Genomic DNA, 20,870 nt, shown 5'->3' with positions numbered 1-20,870 from the left:
CAGGGGATCTGAACAGTGCACAGATGACGCATGCAATTTGGTGGCCTGTTAAAGTAAGTCAACATGTTTCAGCCTGTGAAAGTAAAGTCAGCATATTTCAGCCTACACTTGTCATCTTACCAAGTGTGTCCAAGTTACAGGGGATCAGGGAGGCTGCAGCCCGAGGACTAAACACTGGGTTGATTCTGAGCTATTTAGCGGGGATTCTCAAGAGGGCAGGAAGAAGCTTGCCTATGGTATGTTAAGCCTGGGAGCCAGCTGCTGTTGGCTTCCCATGGCAAAGCTCAGCAGTAAAGGGAAAAAGGAAAATCAGAGTGAACCAGAATCCTCGATTCTCACCCCCAAACCTGTTGATGACGCCCACCCGTTTTGCATGTCGGGAATTGTCAACATCATCCATCTACTTACTTATGTCAGAACCCTAGAAGTCTCCCTCCACTCATCTCCTTTGCTCACTCTCTACATTCTTGGGGTTTGGGGGAGAGTGCTGGCGAGTGTAGTTCTGGTTGATTCTGTTTCTAAAATACATCATGGATTGGCCTCTTCCTTTCCACTGCTCTTTTCTATTCTACCTCATCCTCCCCCCCCCCCCCTCTTTCCATCTATTGCTACAAAAGCCGGAGTGATCTTCTTAAAATGTAATCAGGTCACCTCATTCTTGGGCTTAAAACCCTCCAAGAGCTTTGCACTGTACTTGGAATACAACCTGAACCCTCTGGTTGGAGTGTGAGGTCCACAGGGTCTGACCCTGCCACCTCCCTACCCCACTTCTTGCTCTACTCCCCTGTTGCTACCCATACCAGACAGTTTTTTTTTTTTTTTTGCACTTGCCAAACTTATTCCTGTCTTGAAGACTTGGCATAAGGATGTCACCTGCCTGTAGCAGAAGGAGCCTTCCAGGCAGGGGGAATGATGAAAACATCCCCTAAGGCAGGACCAGTCTTGCCTGTCCAAGACTGGAAGGAAGGCAGGCCAGCCACCGTGGCTGGGTCAGGAAGGGCCATGAGAACTACAGTAAGGTCAGATTTTCTTCTATGTGCCCCCGAGGGTACAGCAGCAGGTCCTGTACCATCACGTGGTCGAGGGCTCTGGTTATGGGATCTCTTAAGGAGCTGGGAGACCATCTGCTAAATTTACAGAGGCTGTTACTCATTTTGCTTTATATTTTAGCTCTGGGGCAGTTGAACTTCAATGGCACTATGCTGGTTTTCCTGTCATATAAAAGTTTTTAAGGAAAGCTTACAGGTCAGATGGCATGGCAGGCAGGCAAGACTCTGTGTTCATAACTCCTGCGGTTTTTGGGGGGACATGCAAGAGGTTTTACCCTCACCAGAGACCCTGAATAACAGAAGCCTCCATCTTTCTGTGTGAGGAGGGAGCTGGGCTGCTGGAGGCAGAGAGGTAGATTGGTAAGTTGACAAGTTTCTCCTCTGATAAGTGGGGAAGTGAAGATCAAGGAGGAAATGGGTGAGGAAGAGGCCAAGGTCAGGCTGCCCAGGTGGCCCTCGAGCTGAAGCGGTGAGATTGGAGGCAGGAGTCGCAAGAGTGAGACAGCTGTGATCTGGAGGAGTGTCCTGCAGGGCTGTGACTAGTGACCCTCATGTTTTACTGGTGTTGAGAACCACTCCATTTTCCTTCCTTGGGTGGTGGGAGGAGATGGAAGCAGCTTCAATTCGGGAATGAGTTTCCCTCTTCCAGCTTCTGGGGCCACCGTGACGCTTATTGCTGCCATGCAGTGAGGATCCTCTTTTGCTAGAGTGTGGATGAGAGTCCTGCCTGCCCCACAGACACAGATCCTGGCCTGAGGGTCAGACAGCCTCAGTTCAAAGTCAGAACTGCCACTGGCCAGCTGGGGGACTTTGAACTGTGTCCTTGGTTTTTCATCTTTCAAATGAAGTATTAATGAAAAAACCCAACGCAGTAAATATAAGCACCACTGAACCCCTATAAAGTGGACAGCTGGGTATAAAGTGGTGGGGCAGAGGAGCTTGTAAGGATGAGTGCTACTGCTGCAAAAAACAGTATCTACTCAAGCTGATTGTGGTGCTGACGACAGCCTTCCAGGAGTTTTGGTGGAGAGAGGACAAGTTCTGAAGGCAAAGGGCTCACGTCCACTTTCCAAGGGCCTCTGTTACCTGTCCTCCACCCTTGAGCTCTGCCATCCTCATCTCTATGTAGCCCTAGAACTCCCAACCTTATCTATTTATTTCTGCAGTACTGGGTGTGAACTTAGGGCCTTGCACGTGCTAGGCAAGCACTCTGTCACTGAGGGACATAGAGAGAGGGGAAAGAACTAGATTTGAAGCCAGAAATATGAAGTATAACAGAGCAGCTCTTGCGTATGATCACCTGAGACTTCCTGAGCACATATGTTGAATAAAAACAAGTGAGGTGTGGCCACAAAATAATAAGTCTTTGAAAATCAATCAGACTTGGACCTCTGTGGCAAATGAGTATTTTTCCTCAGATCAGAACCTTTGGAGGTTACTGACAGGCACATGTTTGAGGAATGAGAACCACCTTATAGGCCAGTTGTGGGCCCTGCCAGCCGCTTACTGGTATAGCTTTGCAGTCGGACCTCTCCGAATCCGAAATAGATCATTTGTGTTCAGCTCCTGTATAATTCTTTAGATTGGGCTTTGAGTTTTGCATGTTTCTAAAATAATCCAATTCGATGATCAGGGGATGAAAATTTGTCACTCTTCAGGGAACTCAATATAATATTCTGTAGGTACTCGTGAAAAGGAGAAAATTTTAGAAAATGGCTTGATCAATAACAGCTCACTGGAATGACTGCCCTAATGGGACCTCTTTGAAGAAGACCATACTCACTTGAGTAGGTGAATTCTTGTGGTTTGGTAGGAATTATTTATAGTACCGTCCTGCCTTGTGGTATGGAGCACTGCAGTCAGTAGCCACGGGTAGAGTTCAGGGAGACAGATGCCAGCGGTGGCTCACCAGCTCAGAGGATTTGGGTGTTAACCCCTTCCACTTTAGCTGTGTGGCATGGGGCAGCTGCCTAATTTCTCTAGGTCTTAATTTCCTCATGTTGCACATGAGACTAAAGATATCTGTCTTCTTTCTGATAAAGCTTTTGAGGAGGAACAAACATAATCACGCCTGTGAAAGCACTGTAGACAGAGCAAGGGATTTTGGTCGTAACACAGTGAACTGACTTTGACCTTCAGCAAGCCCTTTAGTCTCTGTGTGTGCTTCAGTATCTGTGACATGGAGAATTCAGAGCCAGTTCTGTTGACTTCACAACACTGTCGTAAGGATGAAGTGAGTTAATCCACGTGGACTTGTGTTGTGAATCTGCACGTGCTAGTCATTATGCTTCCCGGGAGCACACCAGGCATCAGGACTCCTCTGGTGAGGCAGAGCTTCGTAAGGAAGGTGTACATGGGTAGGAAGCTGGAGAGGCGTGGAGACAGGAGGACACTTCTAGGAACCTGAATTCCTTTGTTATCCTCTCACTTGGATCCTCTCACGTGGTGAACATGACTAAGTCCTTCCCATCTCTTCTCTCCCTCCAAGTGAGTTGTTCTTCACAGTGGTGCCCTGAGCTCTCTACCTCCGACTCAGTTCAGTGAACGTTTTGGGAGTACCTCCTATGAGCCACAGTCTCATGAGAGACATAGGAATGCCAGAATTGTCTGGCAACAGAAAACAAGAGTCCAAAGGGAAAGCGTTGTCTCTGTTGAGGGCTTCTTCATGATGAGGTCTCTGCACTGGTTGGAAGAAATGAGACAGGTTTTCCAGAAGGCCAAGGGGCAGGGAGTAGGCCGTTAGGGCAGGAAGAACTGCAGGCACAGGTGCGGAGGGAAGATGCAGGGTGGCTCCGCCTGTTTTCTCCGATTGGGTGGGTCCCAGAACTCCTTCTCATCCTTCAGTACACCAGCTGGGCACCGTCAGCAGGCTGCCTGAGTCCCCCTGTTTATGGCGCTTCGCTTTAGACCCACAGATAGCCAAAGCCCGCCCTCCCTTTGCCCTCCGCTTGGTCATGGGCCTGTTCATCTCTCATTCACTCAAAGCCCTGTCATCTTCGTCTCTGGCCCTTTCTTCCTCTCATGTATGGTAGTCACCATGGACGCTTCCTTCCTTTCTCCCTCCTCTCCTTCTCTTTCTCCACAATCTCACCAGAATGCTGAACCCCACTGGGCTGCATAGGATGTCAAGGTGTAGCACCCCGTCTGTGCCATGAACCCTAGTTTAGATCCCAGTGTCCTTAGGAAGGTGCCCCCAGAACTTACCTGCAGAAAGCCTGGCTCTGTCCTTTCCAGCTTCCTATTTCAGTACATGTGACTACTTTCTAATGTTCTCTTAGGTTTTTTTTCCTCTAATTTTTTTTAAATTGGATTTTCTTTGGAGTCAAACATATCTGGGTTTAGATCCAGTTTTACTATTTGCTATGTGACCTTGAGCAAATTATTTAATTTCATCACATCTCAGTTTTCTTATCAGAAAACACAACAATGAGACCACATTGTAGGGCTGTTATGAAGTGAACTGAACCAGTCCATGTGAGACACTGGAGTGTCTGGCATGGAGCTGATGCTATGCAGATGATTTCATATATTATGATTAGTATGTTGTTGGTGCTACCCTGCTTTGGCAAATATTACTTCTTTAAAAATTACTAGCTTGCCGGGCGTGGTGGTGCACGCTTGTAATCCCCGTGCTTGGGAGGCAGAGACAGGAGGATCTCGCTGGTTCGATGCCAGCCTTGCTGGCTTAGGAGACCCTGTTTCCAAATAAAAATATAAAATAGGTCTGGGAGTGTAGCCCGGAGAAGGTTTTCCAGGAACCCCAGTACAAAATAAATAAATAAATAAATGTATGTTACTAGCTTTATTTCTCCCTTTTCCTGTAAGTTATTTCTTGTTGTATTTCTCTTTCTAGCCCCTTTCCATTCTTTTCCCTCTACTTTATCTTTTTCTTATCTGGAGATGGTATGCAACTGATTTTTTCAAAACATTGGTTATATTCAAAAAGTGTCACGTGTCCCAATTTTAATTTTAAAAACAGATTACCATGCTTTTCATTTCTCTCTTTATTATCGTTATTATTATTTTTGGTGGTACTGGAGGTGGAATCCAGAAGCTTTCTACCTCTGGGCTATACTCCCAGACCTGTTTTATACTTTATTTGGAAACAGGTTCTCACTAAATTGCTGAGAGCCTCACTAAACAGCTGAGGCTGGCTTCGAACCACTGCGATCCTCCTGTCTCAGCCTCCCAAGCGTGGGGATTGCAAGCCTGTGCCACCATGCATGCCCGGCTCATTTCTCTCTTTATCTCTCTCTCTCTCTCTCTCTCTCTCTCTCTCTCTCCCTCCCTCTCCCTCTCCCTCTCCCTCTCCCTCTCCCTCTCCCTCTCCCTCTCCCTCTCTCTCTCTCTCTCTCTCTCTCCCTCCCTCCCTCCCTCCCTCTCTCTCTCTCTCCTCTCCCCCAACCCCTTCCCACACCCCCCGTAGGTCCCATGGTGAGCCCTCCACCTCCTCCTAGAGCAAGTGACCACGCTCCAGGCCCTCCCGGCCCCTCTCCGTTCCAGGCCTCTGAGCCCTTTGTGCTCAACTGTCATTCCACAGAGTCCACTTTGAACAGCTGTAAATGTTCCAGACAAATTCTGTTTCAATGATTTACTTCGAGTCCCAGGCCACTTCACAGAGGCTTGCAGAGTAAAATTAACTGCAGAACTTATGAAAGGCAGCCGCCAGCGCTGTGAGTGAAGCCTGGGACCCCGGCTCCGGCAGCTCCACCGCACACACCCACGCGGCCTGATTCTTCCTGCCCCTCCTCGCCCTCTCCCCCTCTTCCTCCTCGGAACCAGGATGTTTTTCCTTGCCTTTTTATTGTTTCGCTAACCTGGCAGGTCTCCTTTGGTGGAGCCCTGCCACTGGCTTCCTCTCTGGGTGTGAGGGAGCACTGCAGTGACCAGGCAGGAGCCTGGGAGCAGGCATGGAGGGCTGCCCTTTGCGAGGAGCCTCCCCTTCAGCCGCTCTGTTAGGTGTTTATTTTTCAAAGATGGGGGGAAGGGGTGGCAGCAAGGTAGGTGCCTCTAAAAACCAGGTAAACCATAGAAAGCCTGTGTGTTTGTTTGCTTAACTGAATGGGAATCTTCTGACCTTCCACCCAAGGCTTTTTTCTCAAGGCCTTTAAAACAAACAAAAATCCCTATGGAATTATTTTTAAAGCAAAGAGCTCCAGGTCATATCAGAGTCCTTCCTCTTTCCCGACTGCTATGCAGACTGCATCCCTCCTTAGTGACCTCAGGGCCGGGTCTGCTTCTGGAAGGCGGAGCCCAGGCTTGGTGCTCCAGCCTCGCCTGTCCTGGGTCTCCTTGGCTCAGTCTTGCCCCTCTGCAGAGAGGAGAGGATGCTCTGCTGAACAAAAGCTGACTCCCTCACAGGAAGAGAGGATGGTATGCCTCGTAAACTTTACACTCTTCATCACTAGAGGCTGTTTTAGGGGAAGCTTTTTAAAAATCTGATCACTGGACCTCAAGTCCAAATGCTTCACAATACATATACTTTTTCTTAAGGCTGCTCCTTTTAGGGTAAGAACAAGGAAGGAAACGAAACTCCCTGAGAGCCCTGGACGGTCCAGATTGAGGGCTGAGTCTTTTGTTCACACAAACTCATTTGGCTCCTAAACGTCCTCCGCCCAAATCATTACATCCGCAGCAGTGTTTCAAAACACAGGCCAGAGTAGGCGGCTGCCTTTCTGGGGTGATTACAGCCACCTTCCCCCCACCCCTAAGGTTTCTGCCTGCCCAGAGTGTTCCATCCCTGGCCAATCTGCCTGAAATCCCCTAATTTGGAGGGCTCCTGGGAGGAAGACAGTGAGGCCCTGCTAGGGAAGGACCCCCACTGTTTGGAGAGGAGGCCAGGCAGCCCTGAAAGGGAGGGTGAGTTTCTAGGTTTTTAGTTCCAGACTTGCAGCTCAAAAACTCCCAGGGCACAGCCTCTGCCTCTCTGGGCCACCTCTTACATCCCAGGGGCAACAGGTATTATTTACATGATTCAGCTCCCTTAGAAGCAGAAAGTTCTTTTACATGTGTATATTTTATACATACACACATATATATGTTATGGTGGCAAGATAAAATTTGCCATTTTACCTATTCCTAAGTATACTGTCACAGCTTTGAATATAAATACAATATTGTTAAAACCACTGTTTGTTTCTAGAAATTCTCCATCATCCCAAATAGAAATTCTTTAAGTGCTAAGTCTCCATTCCTCCCTGCCCCCAGGCCTGGTTCTGTTTCCTCTCTAACATGAATTCTCTACTATAGGTATTTCATATAAATAGAGTCGTAAGTATTTGTCCTTTGAGTGTGTTTTATTTCACTTATGTTTTCTGGGTTTCCTCCATGTTTCTGTGTTAGAATTTCACTCTTTTTTTTCTTTTTCTTTTCTTTTTTTTTTTTGCGGATCTTGGGATGAAAACCAGGGGCATTTGACGTCAGAGCTACAGCCCCAGCCCTATTTTTTATTCTTTATTTTGAAACTGTGTCTCACTGAGTTGCAGATGGCCTCACGAAGTAGCTGAGACTGTCCGCGATCCGCGATCCTCCAGTTTCAGCCTCCCGAATGCTGGGATTACAAGCATGCACCACCATGCCCGGCTGAATTTCACTCATTTTTAAGAGTATATAATATTCCATTGCATGTGTGTACCATATTTTGTTTATCCATTCTTCTACAGAAGTATACTTGGGTTGCTTTTATATTTTGGCTATTGTGAATAATGCTACTGTCAACATGGGTGTACAAGTATCTTTTGGGTCTCTGTTTTCAGTTTTTTGGATATATTCCCAGAAATGAAGTTGTTGGATCATACCGTGACTCCATGTCTAGGTTTTTGAGGGACGACTGTACTGTTTTCCATGTTGGCACCATTTTACATTTCCATGAGCAAAGTATGAGGGTTCCAGTTTCTCCACATCTCTATCAACCTTTGCTGTTTTCCCATTTGGTAAGAGCTATCCTAATGTGTGTGGAAGCAAAAGCTCCTCCTCCTCCTCCTCCTCTTCTTCTCCTTCTTCTCAGAAGCATTCTACACTCCTAGCCCTATTTTTTCTTTTTCTTTTTTCTTTTTCTTTTTTTGTATGTGTGGTACTGGGGGTGGAACCCAGGGGTTTTTCTACCTCTGGGCTATATTCCCAGACCTATTTTATACTTTATTTGGAAACAGGGTCTCACTAAGTTGCTGAGAGCCTCACTAAGTAGCCGAGGCTGGCTTCGAACCTGTGTGAATCCTGTCTCAGCCTCTCAAGCGCTGGGATTACAAGTGTGCTACATTATGAAACAGGTTTCACTGAGTTTTGGAGAGACTAAGTAGCAGAGGCTGGCTGCAAACCTGCAATCCTCCTGTTTTAGCCTCCCAAGTACTGGGATTACAAATATGTGCCACCATGCCCAGCCAAATGTTACTTTAAAAAAATATATTCAAAAATGCTACTCACTGGCTCTACTGTGAATTTGAAACTGTTACTACTCTTTTTGGGCCTCACCCCTGTCATCTGAGGGTTAGACTAATTGGTTGTTATCCGTTTTAAAGGCTGTGGTCACCTTTGGAGAAAGTGGGGACGCCCTTACAACTCAGCCAACTTTGGCCAGAATGAATGGTGCCAACCAGCGTGGGTGAGAGCTAGGGAGGCCTGCCACATGCCAGAACTAGTTTAGGAAAGGCTGCCCGAGCTTTTCTCTCCTCAGCCCTCAGTGGTTTACATCTGGGTGGGGTGAATTGAGAAGGACACTAGAATTAAAGAGCAGGACTCCAGTCACTGCCACCTATTTTTGGAATGGCTGTGCAGATGACTTCAGTGCTGAGCCTCAGTCTTCACTTCTGTAAGAGAGGGCAGCATACCCCTGTGCCTGCCACTCAAAGTCAGGATCTAAAAGGATGATTTAGGACCTCTACATTATCCTGTAGAAAACACACTGCAGATTGTAAAATGTGTGGCTGGATCTCTTAGAAGCATAATTTCACTCTCTTGGAAGAACCTGTGAACAACGTTCCATTTCTTTTTAGCCTATGGCCACCCATCATACTAAAAGGGAACCAAAACCAGAAGAGACTGAAAGTCTCTTCCTCTGAACTACACCCCCAGCTCTATTTTATTCTTTTATTTTGAAACAGGGTCTCACTAAGTTGAGGAGGCTGGCCACAAACCTGCAACCCTCCTGTCTCTGCTGGGATCAGAGGCGTGCACCACCACGCCCTACTCTTCCTCCCCTTTAAATGTTCTTTTTTCCCTTCCCTAGGTGAGCAGTTGAATTTTAGGAAAATCTTTAAAAATTAGAGAAACTCACTCTTGTAGGCATAAGAAACTAATGTTGGGATATACAACAGTGTAGGTATAAGGCACCGACCCCATACATAGGTCTAAGAGGGGTTTTCAAGGTCAGGATCCTAGAGTGGGTGGGAATGGGGAATTCCACAGGCATGATGAGAGTCCTTCTGCTCCAGAACCTCTCCTCATGAGCCTTGGCCCTAGTACTGTGACCTTCATCTCATCCACCAAGCCACACCTGGCAAGGCCAGGGCCGCCTGCGCCTGGCGCCCGTGGCCCCTGCTGCCCTTCAGCATCCGCTGCCTCCCTCTCCGCTAGCCTCTACCTTTAATTCCATCTTGTCCTTCCCGTGTCACCCACCTCTCTGTCGCCAGCTCTATCTCCCTCCAGATTCAATTTTCCCTTAAATTAACTCTCAGTCTTCCCTTTCCCCCTCATACGCCATCTCTTGTTCTTTTATCTAATCCACAGTCCTAAATCTTTTCCTGGATGTTTTCACTTGGAAGTTATAACATCACCCTGAACTTCACATTTTGCGAATAGACTCTTCTTGTTTCCCTCACACTCGGTCCTCCATTCTGGCTCTACTCTCTTTATCATCATTCTTTTCAGTATGCATAAAAATCATCTCTGAGTCAGAAGCTCATTTAGAAGTCCTCTTGTTCATTCTCCCAGCTAATAACGTGCAGCTGTTGCCAAACCACGTCTGTCTGATTCTAAGCCCCTGTGATAGGCACCATTTCATTCCCCTGAGGGAGAAACAAGGTCAGTGCAATTGTGTTTAAGGCTGAAGTTTGAAGGCCAGTGGGACTTTGGCTTGGCTGCACTGGCCAGAGCCTCGGAGCCTTCTGGAATGAGCTGGAGTATGATGGAATGAGACCGGGGTCAGATCGTGTCTCTGTTGCTGTGTGTGACCTCCGCTAGTTGCTTCATCTTTCTGCTCCTCAGTTTCCCCATGTTCTGTAGGAGGACAGTTCCCACTTGACAGGGCCATCATGAGCATTACAGGAGCTAGTGCATGTGAAAACACTGAACACATGGCACTGCATACGTTAGTGAAATCTGTATCCAAACGGAGGGACATGAAAATAAAGGGTCCGTTCTTCAACTCTGTGCCCCAGCACACAAACATGTAGCTGGCAGTACTTGACATCTGGCCCTCTGCTGTGCTTGATGGCGAGGTGGGGTGGCCCGTTGGGAGGAAATTGCCTCTTTAGATGACAGGGCACACTCCCCATACACTCTCCCTCCGCTGCTCAGAACAATGCAAGCCCCAAATCCCCAAATCACTGGGGGACGATGAGGAGTTGACTCTGTAGCAGCTGCTAATTAGGAAATACTATTCCCGCCTGTGCCAGCATCCCTGGTGGTACTGGTTCACAAGCAGATGTTTTGGAATATTAAGACACTACAGACGTGGAACTTGTCAACTCAAGGGGAAGAAATCAGGCAGAGCAATGAAACCCTCTAGTTAACCTCCATTCATGACACAAGGGAAAGTATAGTCTGACACAAGGCACTGAGTGTAGAAGGAAGAAGAGTATTTCCAGCTCAAGAAATATCTGAGAAATGGGTATGCCAGTTCCACTATGCAGTTGGCTGGTGTAGATCAATTTCTGTGGCCCCTGTGTGGGGTTTGAATGATTATCTCTGATCACCTGGGGAGCTAGCCTGGGCGAGGTGCCCTCAGGATGCTGTCTCCTCCAGACGATTCCTTGGGAGGCTGGTGGGACAGTGTCTTCCTGTCTCTTGCTGTGTGTGACCTCTGCTAGTTGCTTTATCTTTCTGCTCCTGTTTCCCCATGTTCTGTAGGAGGGCAGTTCCCACTTGTGTCTCTAGGGCCATTTCTCTTTTCCACTCAGAGAACAGTCTCCCTGATGCCTTTCCCTGCACAGCAGGTCCCCATAGAGTCCTGTTCACTCTCCTCCCAATGACTGTCCTACCCAGGGCTCACACAGATCCAAGTAGGAGCCACAAGCAGAGCTCATCCACAGCAACCCAGAATAACTTGGGGCTTGGAAAGGCTAGCTAGTCCTTAGACTTTAGAAAATATCTTTGCTTTAGAGCCATCATTCTTCTTGAGACCTTGAATGGGGTGATGGTGGTGGTGGCTGGGCCATTGCTTGCCAGGGCTGCATTATTAATGCTTTTTCAAAGGAAGAGGGTATAGGCAAGAAAAGAAGTAGAAGGAAATCCAGAGTTGATCCGGGGGCTGTGAGATCCTATTCTTTTGGAACCCTCAGCCAGTGACACTGGGGGCTTGTTATGATGGAAGAGGTTCTGGTTTTACCCTGTGCCCCTAAATTTCCCCTGTACATCCTAGGACAGGTGACATGGAGCAGAACACAAGGCACAAGCTGTTCCAGCACCCATTCATCCAGTCTCAGTCCTTTCATTGAAGTGGGCTCCTAGATTCCAAGAAGGATTCTGGGAAGTACAGGGGCTCTCAGCTCTAGTACCAGCTCTAATCAGCTGCCTGGAAGAGACTGGGAGACTGAACCATGACCACTTGGACATGCCTGCAAAAGTCACCCCAAACCTATTTGTTAACGTTGATAATCTAAAATCTGTTCAGTAGCTGTAACATATCTAGCCCTTACCATGTACCAGCTGCTGTCCTATGTTCTTATGTGTATATGCTCTGTCATCTTTACAAGGCCCAGTGAAATAGATACTCTTACTATCCCCTAGCCCCATATTAGATGGGGAGCCAAGGCATGGGAAAATTCTTTTTCTCACTTGAGGTCATAGGACATGGAAGTGGTAGAACGAGAAGATGGTCTGACTCTAACCCTAGGCTGTGCATTATCCACTGCCCCTTACTGGGAGCTGAATTTCTAGGTCCAGGTATGAAGCTGGAAGCAATTTCATTTACTTTATACAGAGAACACATATTCACAAGGTAGAGGGTAAACAAGCAAAGTTTTAATGTTTTCCTTTGTTTCTGAGAGAAGAAAGGGATAGACCCCTAGGTGCAGGGTACCCTAAACCTAATAGTTTCTCGCCATCCAGCTGTCTTCTAAGAAGAGGGTAGAAGATGTAACTTCAAGCCACCAGGTCCCTGAGGTCACAGGGCCCAGCAGTGGCAGCACTGACCAAGCATGTGTTTTTTCTCCAGCCACTCTGGAGAGATGGCCATTGGCCAACAATCTTTGACAAGGCCACTAGTTGTAGCCACAGCTGGTACTAACAGTGGTTAGGTATTCAGGGTCAAGCAACACAGGCACAAGTAACTCATCAGACCTTCAGCTTTACATTCAAAAGCCATTCATGTGTTTATATTTCAGAAATTCATTTCCTTAAGGAGGCATTCTGGGGATCACCATGACTTCCTGGGGTACTTTTACCAAGATACCAGCCATTTTTGCTCTTTTTCTTAAGAAACTACCCCCACACACACACATTCCCTTTTTGGTGCTGGTACTGGGGATTAAACCCAGAGACTTCACGCAAATGCTTTACTACTGAGCTACATACCCATACTCCACCCCCTTTAATTTTTGAGACAGGGTCTTACTAAGTTGCCCAGGATGGCCTTGAGCTTTTGATTCTCCTGCCTCAGCCTCCTAAGTATCTGAGATTACAGGCATGCACCACTGTGCTGGCTCAAGAGACTCATCTTTAAACAAATACATATTTAGTAGCAAGATTACATGGCACATACCATTTGTCTGCACTAAAAAATAAAGTGAGTACAAAATATAACTAAGTGTATCAGTAACATTTTGGTCCTTTATAAAATTGTGTTATCTCATAATTAAGTTAACTTTCCTTATTGTATAAAGTTAGGTTGTTTCCAATTTTCGGTATTATAAACAAGGCTGTGGTAAACTTCCTTATGCCTAATATTGTGTGTATCTCCTTCACAATTTCCTTAGAGAATTAATTCCCAGAAGTGGAATTCCTAGCCGGGTGTGGTGGCACATGCTTGTAATCCCCACGCTTGGGAGGCGGAGACAGGAGGATTGCGCAGGTTCAAAGCCAGCCGCGCTGGCATAAGAGACCCTGTTTCAAAAATATAAAATAGGTCTGGGAGTGTAGCCCGGAGGTAGAAGGGCTTTCAGGAACCCCAGTACCACCAAAAAAAAAAAAAAAAAAAAAAAAGAAGTGGAATTCCTGGATCAAAATATATGTTTGTTTGTTTGTTTGTTTGTTTTTGGTGGTACTGAGGATGGAACCCAGGGGCTTTGTACCTCTGGGCTATACTCCCAGATCTATTTTTTCCCCCATATTTTATTAGAAACAGGGTCTCACCAAGTTGCTGAGAGCCTTACTAAGTAGCTGAGGCTAACTTCAAACCTGTGCAATCCTCCTGTCTCAGCCTCCCAAGCACTGGGATTACAAGCATGCGCCACCATGCCAGGGCATGATGTCTATTTTTAAGGTTTTTGCAATGAATTTCAAAATTTCTCACCAAAAAGGACTGTATCAATTACATTCTTACCAATGAATTATGAAAATGTCTATTTTCTGTACCTACTATGACATTAAGTTTTTGCCAACTTGATAGGCATAGGTACTGGGGATAGAACCCAGGGGCACTGTACCTCTGAGCTACACCCCCAGCCCTATTTTTTAGTCCTTTTTGTTATTTTTGAAACAGGGTCTCACTGAGTTGCAAAGGGCCGTGCTAAGTAGCTAAGGCTGTCCACAAACTTCAATCCTCCCGGTCTCCGCCTCCCGAATGCTAGGATTACAGTTGTACAGCACCACGTCCTGGCAAAAAAAAAAAAAAAAAATCTTTTCAAAGGTTGGGCATGGTGTCACATGGTTGTAATTCCAGTTTGGGAGGCTGAGGCATTGAGGATCGCAGGTTTGAAGTCGGCCTCCGCAGCTTAGTGAGGCTCTTAGCAATTTAGTGAGACCCTGTTTACAAAAATAAAAAGTAAGCCAGGAGTGGTGGCGCATGCTTGTAATCCCAGCATTCAGGAGGCTGAGACCGGAGGATCCTGATTTGCGGACAGCCTCAGCTACTTAGTGAGGCCCTCTGCAACTCAATGAGACCCGGTTTCAAAATAAAGAATAAAAAATAGGGCAAGGGGTGTAGCTCTGAGGTCGAATGCCCCCGGGTTCTATCCCCAGACCTGCAAAAAATAAAAATAAAAAATAAAAAATAAAAACAACAAAAAAATAAAAAGTATATAAAATAGGTCTAGGGGTTTACCCCAGAGGTAGAAGGCACCTGGATTCCATTTCCAGTACTGCACACAAAAAAAGGTCTTTTTAAGTTTAAGTTTGTATTTCTTTGCTTTCTGACAGTACTTTCATGTGTTTCTTTTTCACATACATATTTTCTTTGAGAATTATATAGTCATATTATTTGTCTATGATATGTGTTAGAGAAATTTTTTAAGTTTTTCATTTAGCCAGGCATGGTGGCACACGCTTGTAATCCCAGCATTTGGGAGGCTGAGACAGGAGGATCACAGTTTGCAGACAGTCTCAGCTACTTAGTGAGGTCCTTTGCAATTTAGTGAGACCTTGTTTCAAAATAAAGAATAAAAAAGAGGGCAGAGGGTATATCTCAGAGGTAGAATGCCCCTAGATTCCATCCCCAGACCTGCAAATTTTTTTTTTCATTTATTAAGGATATTAAACTTTTATCAGGCACTATAGACATTTACTGTGGTGTGTCATTCAACTTCTAAAATTTTTAGTTTTTAAGTTTTATTATATATAAACAAGGTATGGTGGTATACACTTGTAATCCCAAAACTTGGGAGGCTAAGACAGGAGGATCCCAGGTTGGATTATAATCTCTGTAACATAGTGAGTCTCAGTAACCTAGCAAGATCCCATTTTAATTAAAAAAAAAAAAAAAAGGCTGGGGGTATGGGTTAGAGTTAGAATGCCCCTGAGTTCAATCTCCAGTACCACAAAAACAAAAACAAAAACAAAACAAAATCTTACCATTTAAAGATCAAATAAATTTTGCAAGGCTATTATAAAAACCTTGACCACTCTACCATCAGAATTTTCTGCTCTCCAGAATCAATCATGTTAACCCTTTTGATTGATTCTTTTAGTAATTTTGTCCATATCTCTAGACAACATGCTTATATTGCTGTTTGAGTTTGTTGTCATTGTTTTGGCAATATTCATTGATTTTTCTCTATGGAAATTTTGTCATTATAGGCTCTACTAGTTTGGAAGTGATATACTCTTTTCTCAAGGGTCAGCTTGAGGTTTGTTTTTTCCTTTCCTTTTTTTTTTTTTTTTTTTTTTTGGTCCCTCTCCCCCATCCCCACTCTTCTTCTCTCCTCCCTCTCCTCTCCTCTCCTCCTCCCTCTCCCTCTCCCTCTCTTTGTGGTACTGGGGATTACACCCAGGGGCATTCTCCTGATCTACAACCCTTTTTATTTTTTGTTTTGAAACAGGATCTTTCTGCATTGCTTAGAGTCTCGCTAAGTTGCTGAAGGTGTCCTAGAACCTGGGATCCTCCTATCTCAGCCTCCCAAGTACTGGGTATAGGCATTGTGCCACTACATTCAGTTTGAAGTACTTTAATACTTTAATGCATTTTCACACAACTTAAAATTACCCTCTCTATATATCACATGATTCTGATCATCCCCTTGCAGATTCTTGAACAAGATTTGTTCCTGGTTTTATTAATCCCACTAGTGAGAAATTATATTATTTTTCATAAATTCGATGTTTTTAGATGTAATGCACACACAGTTGCCATTTTCTCTGCGCATTTTATCATTTTGCATCTGATATTTGTCATCTAAGATTTCCTTTGCTTAAAATCAATCTTCTATAATTTCCTTTAGTGGATGTGGTTGATAAACTCAGCTTTGACTGAAAATGGTTTTTTTCTCTTAGCGCGTTGAAAATATTTATCCGCTGTCTTTTGGCTTCTATTATTGCAATTGAACAATCAGCTATTAGCCTAATTACCATCTGTGGTTTTTTCTAGTTTCTCTATGCGTACATATTTCTTTTTTTTTTTTTTAGCTTCTTAAGATTTTGTTGAACTTCTAAGTTCAAAGATTTATGCTTTTTATCATGTCTGGAATGTTCTCAGCCATTATCTTTTTGAATATTGCCACTTTTCCTATACTTCTCCTAGAACTCCAGTTAGATGTGTGTTGGACTGTCTCACTTTATTTTGGCTTTTAACCTCTTGCTCACACTTTTTTAAAAATTTTATTCTTGGCATTCTCTTATCATCTAATTCTTAATTCTCTCTTCAGCCATATCTAATCTGTTGTTGAATCTAATTTTGTTAAATTTTTTCGTTTTTAGAATTTCCATTTCTAGAACTTATTTCAAATATTTTTGGCATTAGAGTCTTTTTTTCTCTCACTTCTATATAGTTTTACAAACATGTATACTTTGGTGATTCTAGTATTTGAAGTGTCACTTGCCTGATTTGCTGACTTCTGCTTATGGATGCTTTGTCACCTTGCATATTTTGTGATTTTTAACTGCAGTCTCTAATTTGTTAGAATTTTATCAACAAACTATAGAAATTAGTTAGAAGGTATGTTCATCCAGAGAGTATTTGCATTAGTTTCTGCCAGATAGCTGGAGACACAATTAGGACCACTCTCCTACCTCCCTATTATTCATAGTATATGTGTACCTATGCGGGCTCCTTTGAGATAAAATTTATGTACTATAAAATTCACCATTTTAAAGAGTATATTCACAAAGTTTAAGACTACTTTTAAGTACATCTTCAACTTTAGTGCACATTACCTCAACTGGTAATGTACATTGGTGCTACACCCTTACACAAAGGCTGGGTTTATGGTTACACGTTCTTGAGTGAGATTTATTTATTTGTTTGTTTTGCATGTGTGCTAAAGACTGACCCCAGTAGCATTCTACCTCTGAGCTACATCCCACCCTATTTTATTTTTTTAATTTTGAAACAAGGTCTTACTGAGTTGCTGAGGACCTTATTAAATTGGTAACACTGGCCTTGAATTTGTGATCTTCCTGTCTCAGCCTCCCGAGTACTAGGATTACAAGTGTGCACCAACCACCATGCCTGGCCTTATTTTATTTTTTCACCTAAAACCAAGGGTTTAGGCCGGGTTTCCTTGCTGTCTCTTCTGCAGGGCACATTTGTTTCTATTTACCTTATACTCAAGGTATAGTCGTTTGGGGTCCCAGCTTAGTGGTTTCCTTTTAGACTTCCTCCTGAAGAGTCTATCTCCCTCCCACCGCACACCTCCTTCAGCCATCAGAGCAGAAAAGTTCAAAGTCACACATGTTGAGCAGGTGCCAGCTTCAGTCTTCACTCTCTATTCCTGGCCTTGGCTCATTTTTGGCTTCAGAAGATTTGATTCTCTTCTTACTCACCAACTCAGCAATGCATTTGGATATATTTTTTAAAACTACTTTATTCAGCATTTTAGTTGATGATAGTGGCAGGATTAGTGAGGTTACTTTGGGACTATTGTCAGCCCTTTGTTTATAGTATGCATTTTTTCTTTCTTACATTCTGTGCACGTACACTGCTGCAGGTAATCAAATCCAGGGCTTTGCATGTAGGAGGCATGTGCAGTCCCGCTGAGCTACAACCCCAGCCTCTTTCTTATGTCTTTAGTCTATCCTCAGAGGGAGAGGGTGGCTCAGTGCAATCCATGTCCTATCTGCATGTGGCCATTCTTTTCCTCCTGGAGACTGCAGTGGAATTCCTTGAACTGACTGGCATCTGGAACGTTTACTCTTACTCCCTGAAGAAAGGGACATTGCTGCTCTCTCCAAGGCCAGCCAGTCCCCAGTGGCTGGGGCTCTAGAGCTAAGTTCATCACCTTCTCTTTGCTTGTAGTTTGCAACTTTGGGGCAAAAGTCTGAGTTCCCTTTGCCTCTCCACAACCACTTTTTTTCTGACTTCCTATGAGAGTACTTTTTATCACTGTGGTCAGTTAACCAAGAAGATAGAGAAAGCATCCTTAAACCCTTTTACATCCTCTGGGAGGCCAGCTTGCCTTTGCAGTTCAGATAGAACAGGGGGAGCATTCCCTATGGGTCATAGCTGTCCATAATCCCAGGATCTCAAATTCAGTGTATAGACCTCTGTAGCTGTCCCTGGAAATGCCCCTACACATCCCATTTCTAACCAAGTCAGGCCTTGCCTGTCTGGGGCTGGACCCAGAGAAGCCCAGATGCCTAGGCAACTTCCCTCCCCTTCTAGGAGGCCTCTGCCAATTACCCCCTCCAGGAAACAGAATGGAAGGCATAAAACCAGTAATTCTCAGGGATTTGGTGAGTAAATTGTTACCTTAGAAAAGTTTGTCAGAATCTCTTATAGAAGTTTTTATCATCACTATACAACCCACTCCAAATATGAGTCACTGCCTCTGGTACCACTGATCTGGAACTGCACTGTTTAGTAAGGGATGAATAGCCATCTATGTGGTTATTGAGCTTGTGAAATGTGGCTAGTAAAAAACTGGATTTAAAGGTTTAGTGCCAAAAACAATATAATAATAGTTTTCTGTTTCTTATATCAGTCATATATTAAATGGCAATATTTTGGACACGTTGAGTGAAATACAATATTTATTAAACTAATACCATTTTAAAACTGTGTTATTTTTAAACTGTGGCTACTAAGGTCCCTTATGGATCATGTTTGTGGCTGCCCTTATCCTTTGAGCAGTGCTGAGATCACTTGTTCCTTCTGTGCCTGTGATGCACACACATGGCATTTAGCTGTGCACTGTGGCTCTGCCTGCTTGCATCCTCTGCTTGTCAGGTGGTTTCCATTGTTGCCTCGCTCATCGGGATGGAAATGACTTCATTCATCATCATAGAGGCTTTTCAACAGTGCCCACCCCTGTTCCCAAATGAGGAAAATAGAAAATGGGATTTCCAAAGAGCTGTGAAGTCAGCAAGAACCTCAAATACTCTGTTCATGCTCTTTTCTGAAGGTTTTTTTTCTTAGAAACCATCAAGTTCTTACTGATGTATTTTCTTACTGTTTCAGCTGCTTTCGGGAACCAGTGGCCAGAAAGTAATACTGAACCTCACACAGAAAGCATCACCTTTTATCAGAATCAAGAGGAGCTTTCAACAGTGGGCTCCAAGAGGGTTGTGATGGTTCAGACCTCCAGCATGAGCCACACTTCTTCGGAAGCGCCAGAAAACCTCACTCTCCTTGCTGACACAGCCCATGCTGAGGGAAGGAGGAAGTCAAGTAGACAGAACTTCCCCATTTCACCTGCCGGGGACTCACCTGAGCTTGCAGCAGCTCTGACTTCCCAGGGAAGCACCTTGAGTGAGTTTGTGCTGATCATGTTCATTTCATCTGTGCCTAGTGCTGGAAAACAAAATTTCTGCCACCCTCCTTCTATCCCCCATCCTGAGCAACTGTGTGCTTCCAGGGCTCTTGGGATGGGATAGATCAGCCCTATAACTTATGCCCCTGGCTGTGGCATGCTTATAATACAGACTGGAAGAGGGTGCAGATGTGTCTAGTGACCCGGTCAGTCCTGTGGCAGCTACACACAGTCAGTCTGAATCCAGGTCTCACCTCTCCTCCACAGGTCCTGCCACACAACTCTCTCCTTCCAGTTTCAGGCCTGGTGGGATGTGTGGCTGGGATGTTTGGTTGTGCTGATGTGGTTTTGTTTGTGTTGGTGTGGCCAAATATTTGTTCTTCCTTGCTCTAACTGCATAGCTTGGAGGCTTGCAATTTTTTAGCAAAGGATTTCGCAAAGGGGCTGGAGTTCAACGGGTAAGATTTAATTGAGAAAAAGACAAAACTAGTGCTGATTAGGTACATACTATTTACCAACATGTCTATTCTCTCAGTCTTTACAAAAGCATGTTAGAGCTGGGCATGGTGGCATACGCTTATAACTCCAGCATTTGGGAGGCTGAGAAAGGAGGATCATGGTTCATGGATAGCCTCGGCTACTTAGTGAGGCCCTTTGCAACTCAGTGAGACCCTGTTTCAAAATAAAGAATTAAAAAATAGGGCTGGGGCCGGGCATGGTGGCGCACGCTTGTAATCCCCGCGCTTGGGAGGCGGAGACAGGAGGATCGCACAGGTTTGAAGCCAGCTGCGCGAGCGCTGGCTTAGGAGACCCTGTTTCCAAATAAAAAAGTATAAATAATAGGTCTGGGAGTGTAGCCCAGAGGTAGAAGGGCTTCCAGGAACCCCAGTACCACACACACACACACACACACACACACACACACACACACACAAAAAAAAAATAGGGCTGGGGGTGTACCTCAGAGGTAGAATGCCCCTGGGTTCCATCCCCAGTACTGCTAAAAAAAAAAAAAAAAGCAGATAAGGTCAATTTATTCTCATTTTAGGAATTTGGAAAGGTCATACAGGGTTCAGAGCTAGGATGTGAGCCTATGGCTCAAATCTGAGTGAGGTGGGAGGGGCGGCTGAGGAGCGGGACACCAATGAGTAAAGTACAGAGGAGAGAAAGATAAGTGTGATCTCATTTAGGGACAGCGTGGTCAGCACCCTCCCTAGGGGAGGGCGTCAATTGTGCACAACAGAGCCAGTGGGACTGTTGTGTGGATGGGGTAGAGACAATCATGGAAGATTTTGCAAACCAGGCAGTTCATACTTGGTGAAGTGAG

General features: G+C 44.9%; 1 protein-coding gene across 1 annotated transcript in view; it reads left to right on the top strand.

The window, feature by feature from the left end:
- The window catches only part of HEG1 (heart development protein with EGF like domains 1), a gene marked incomplete at both ends in the record, with an annotated part of 85,971 nt that overhangs the window by 6,383 nt on the left and 58,718 nt on the right, over positions 1-20,870 (top strand). The window contains 5 exons of the mRNA XM_080696535.1: positions 2,468-2,617; positions 3,894-4,072; positions 8,567-8,645; positions 9,915-10,067; positions 19,210-19,542. Of these exons, the coding sequence (XP_080552661.1) occupies positions 2,468-2,617; positions 3,894-4,072; positions 8,567-8,645; positions 9,915-10,067; positions 19,210-19,542 (894 nt within the window). The remainder of the gene's footprint in view (positions 1-2,467; positions 2,618-3,893; positions 4,073-8,566; positions 8,646-9,914; positions 10,068-19,209; positions 19,543-20,870) is intronic.

Source organism: Muscardinus avellanarius, assembly GCF_963383645.1.
Source record: "Muscardinus avellanarius genome assembly, chromosome: 5".
Lineage (NCBI taxonomy): Eukaryota > Metazoa > Chordata > Mammalia > Rodentia > Gliridae > Muscardinus > Muscardinus avellanarius.
The sequence above is the reverse complement of the archived record's forward strand: the minus strand, read 5'-3'. Positions and strand labels throughout refer to the sequence as shown.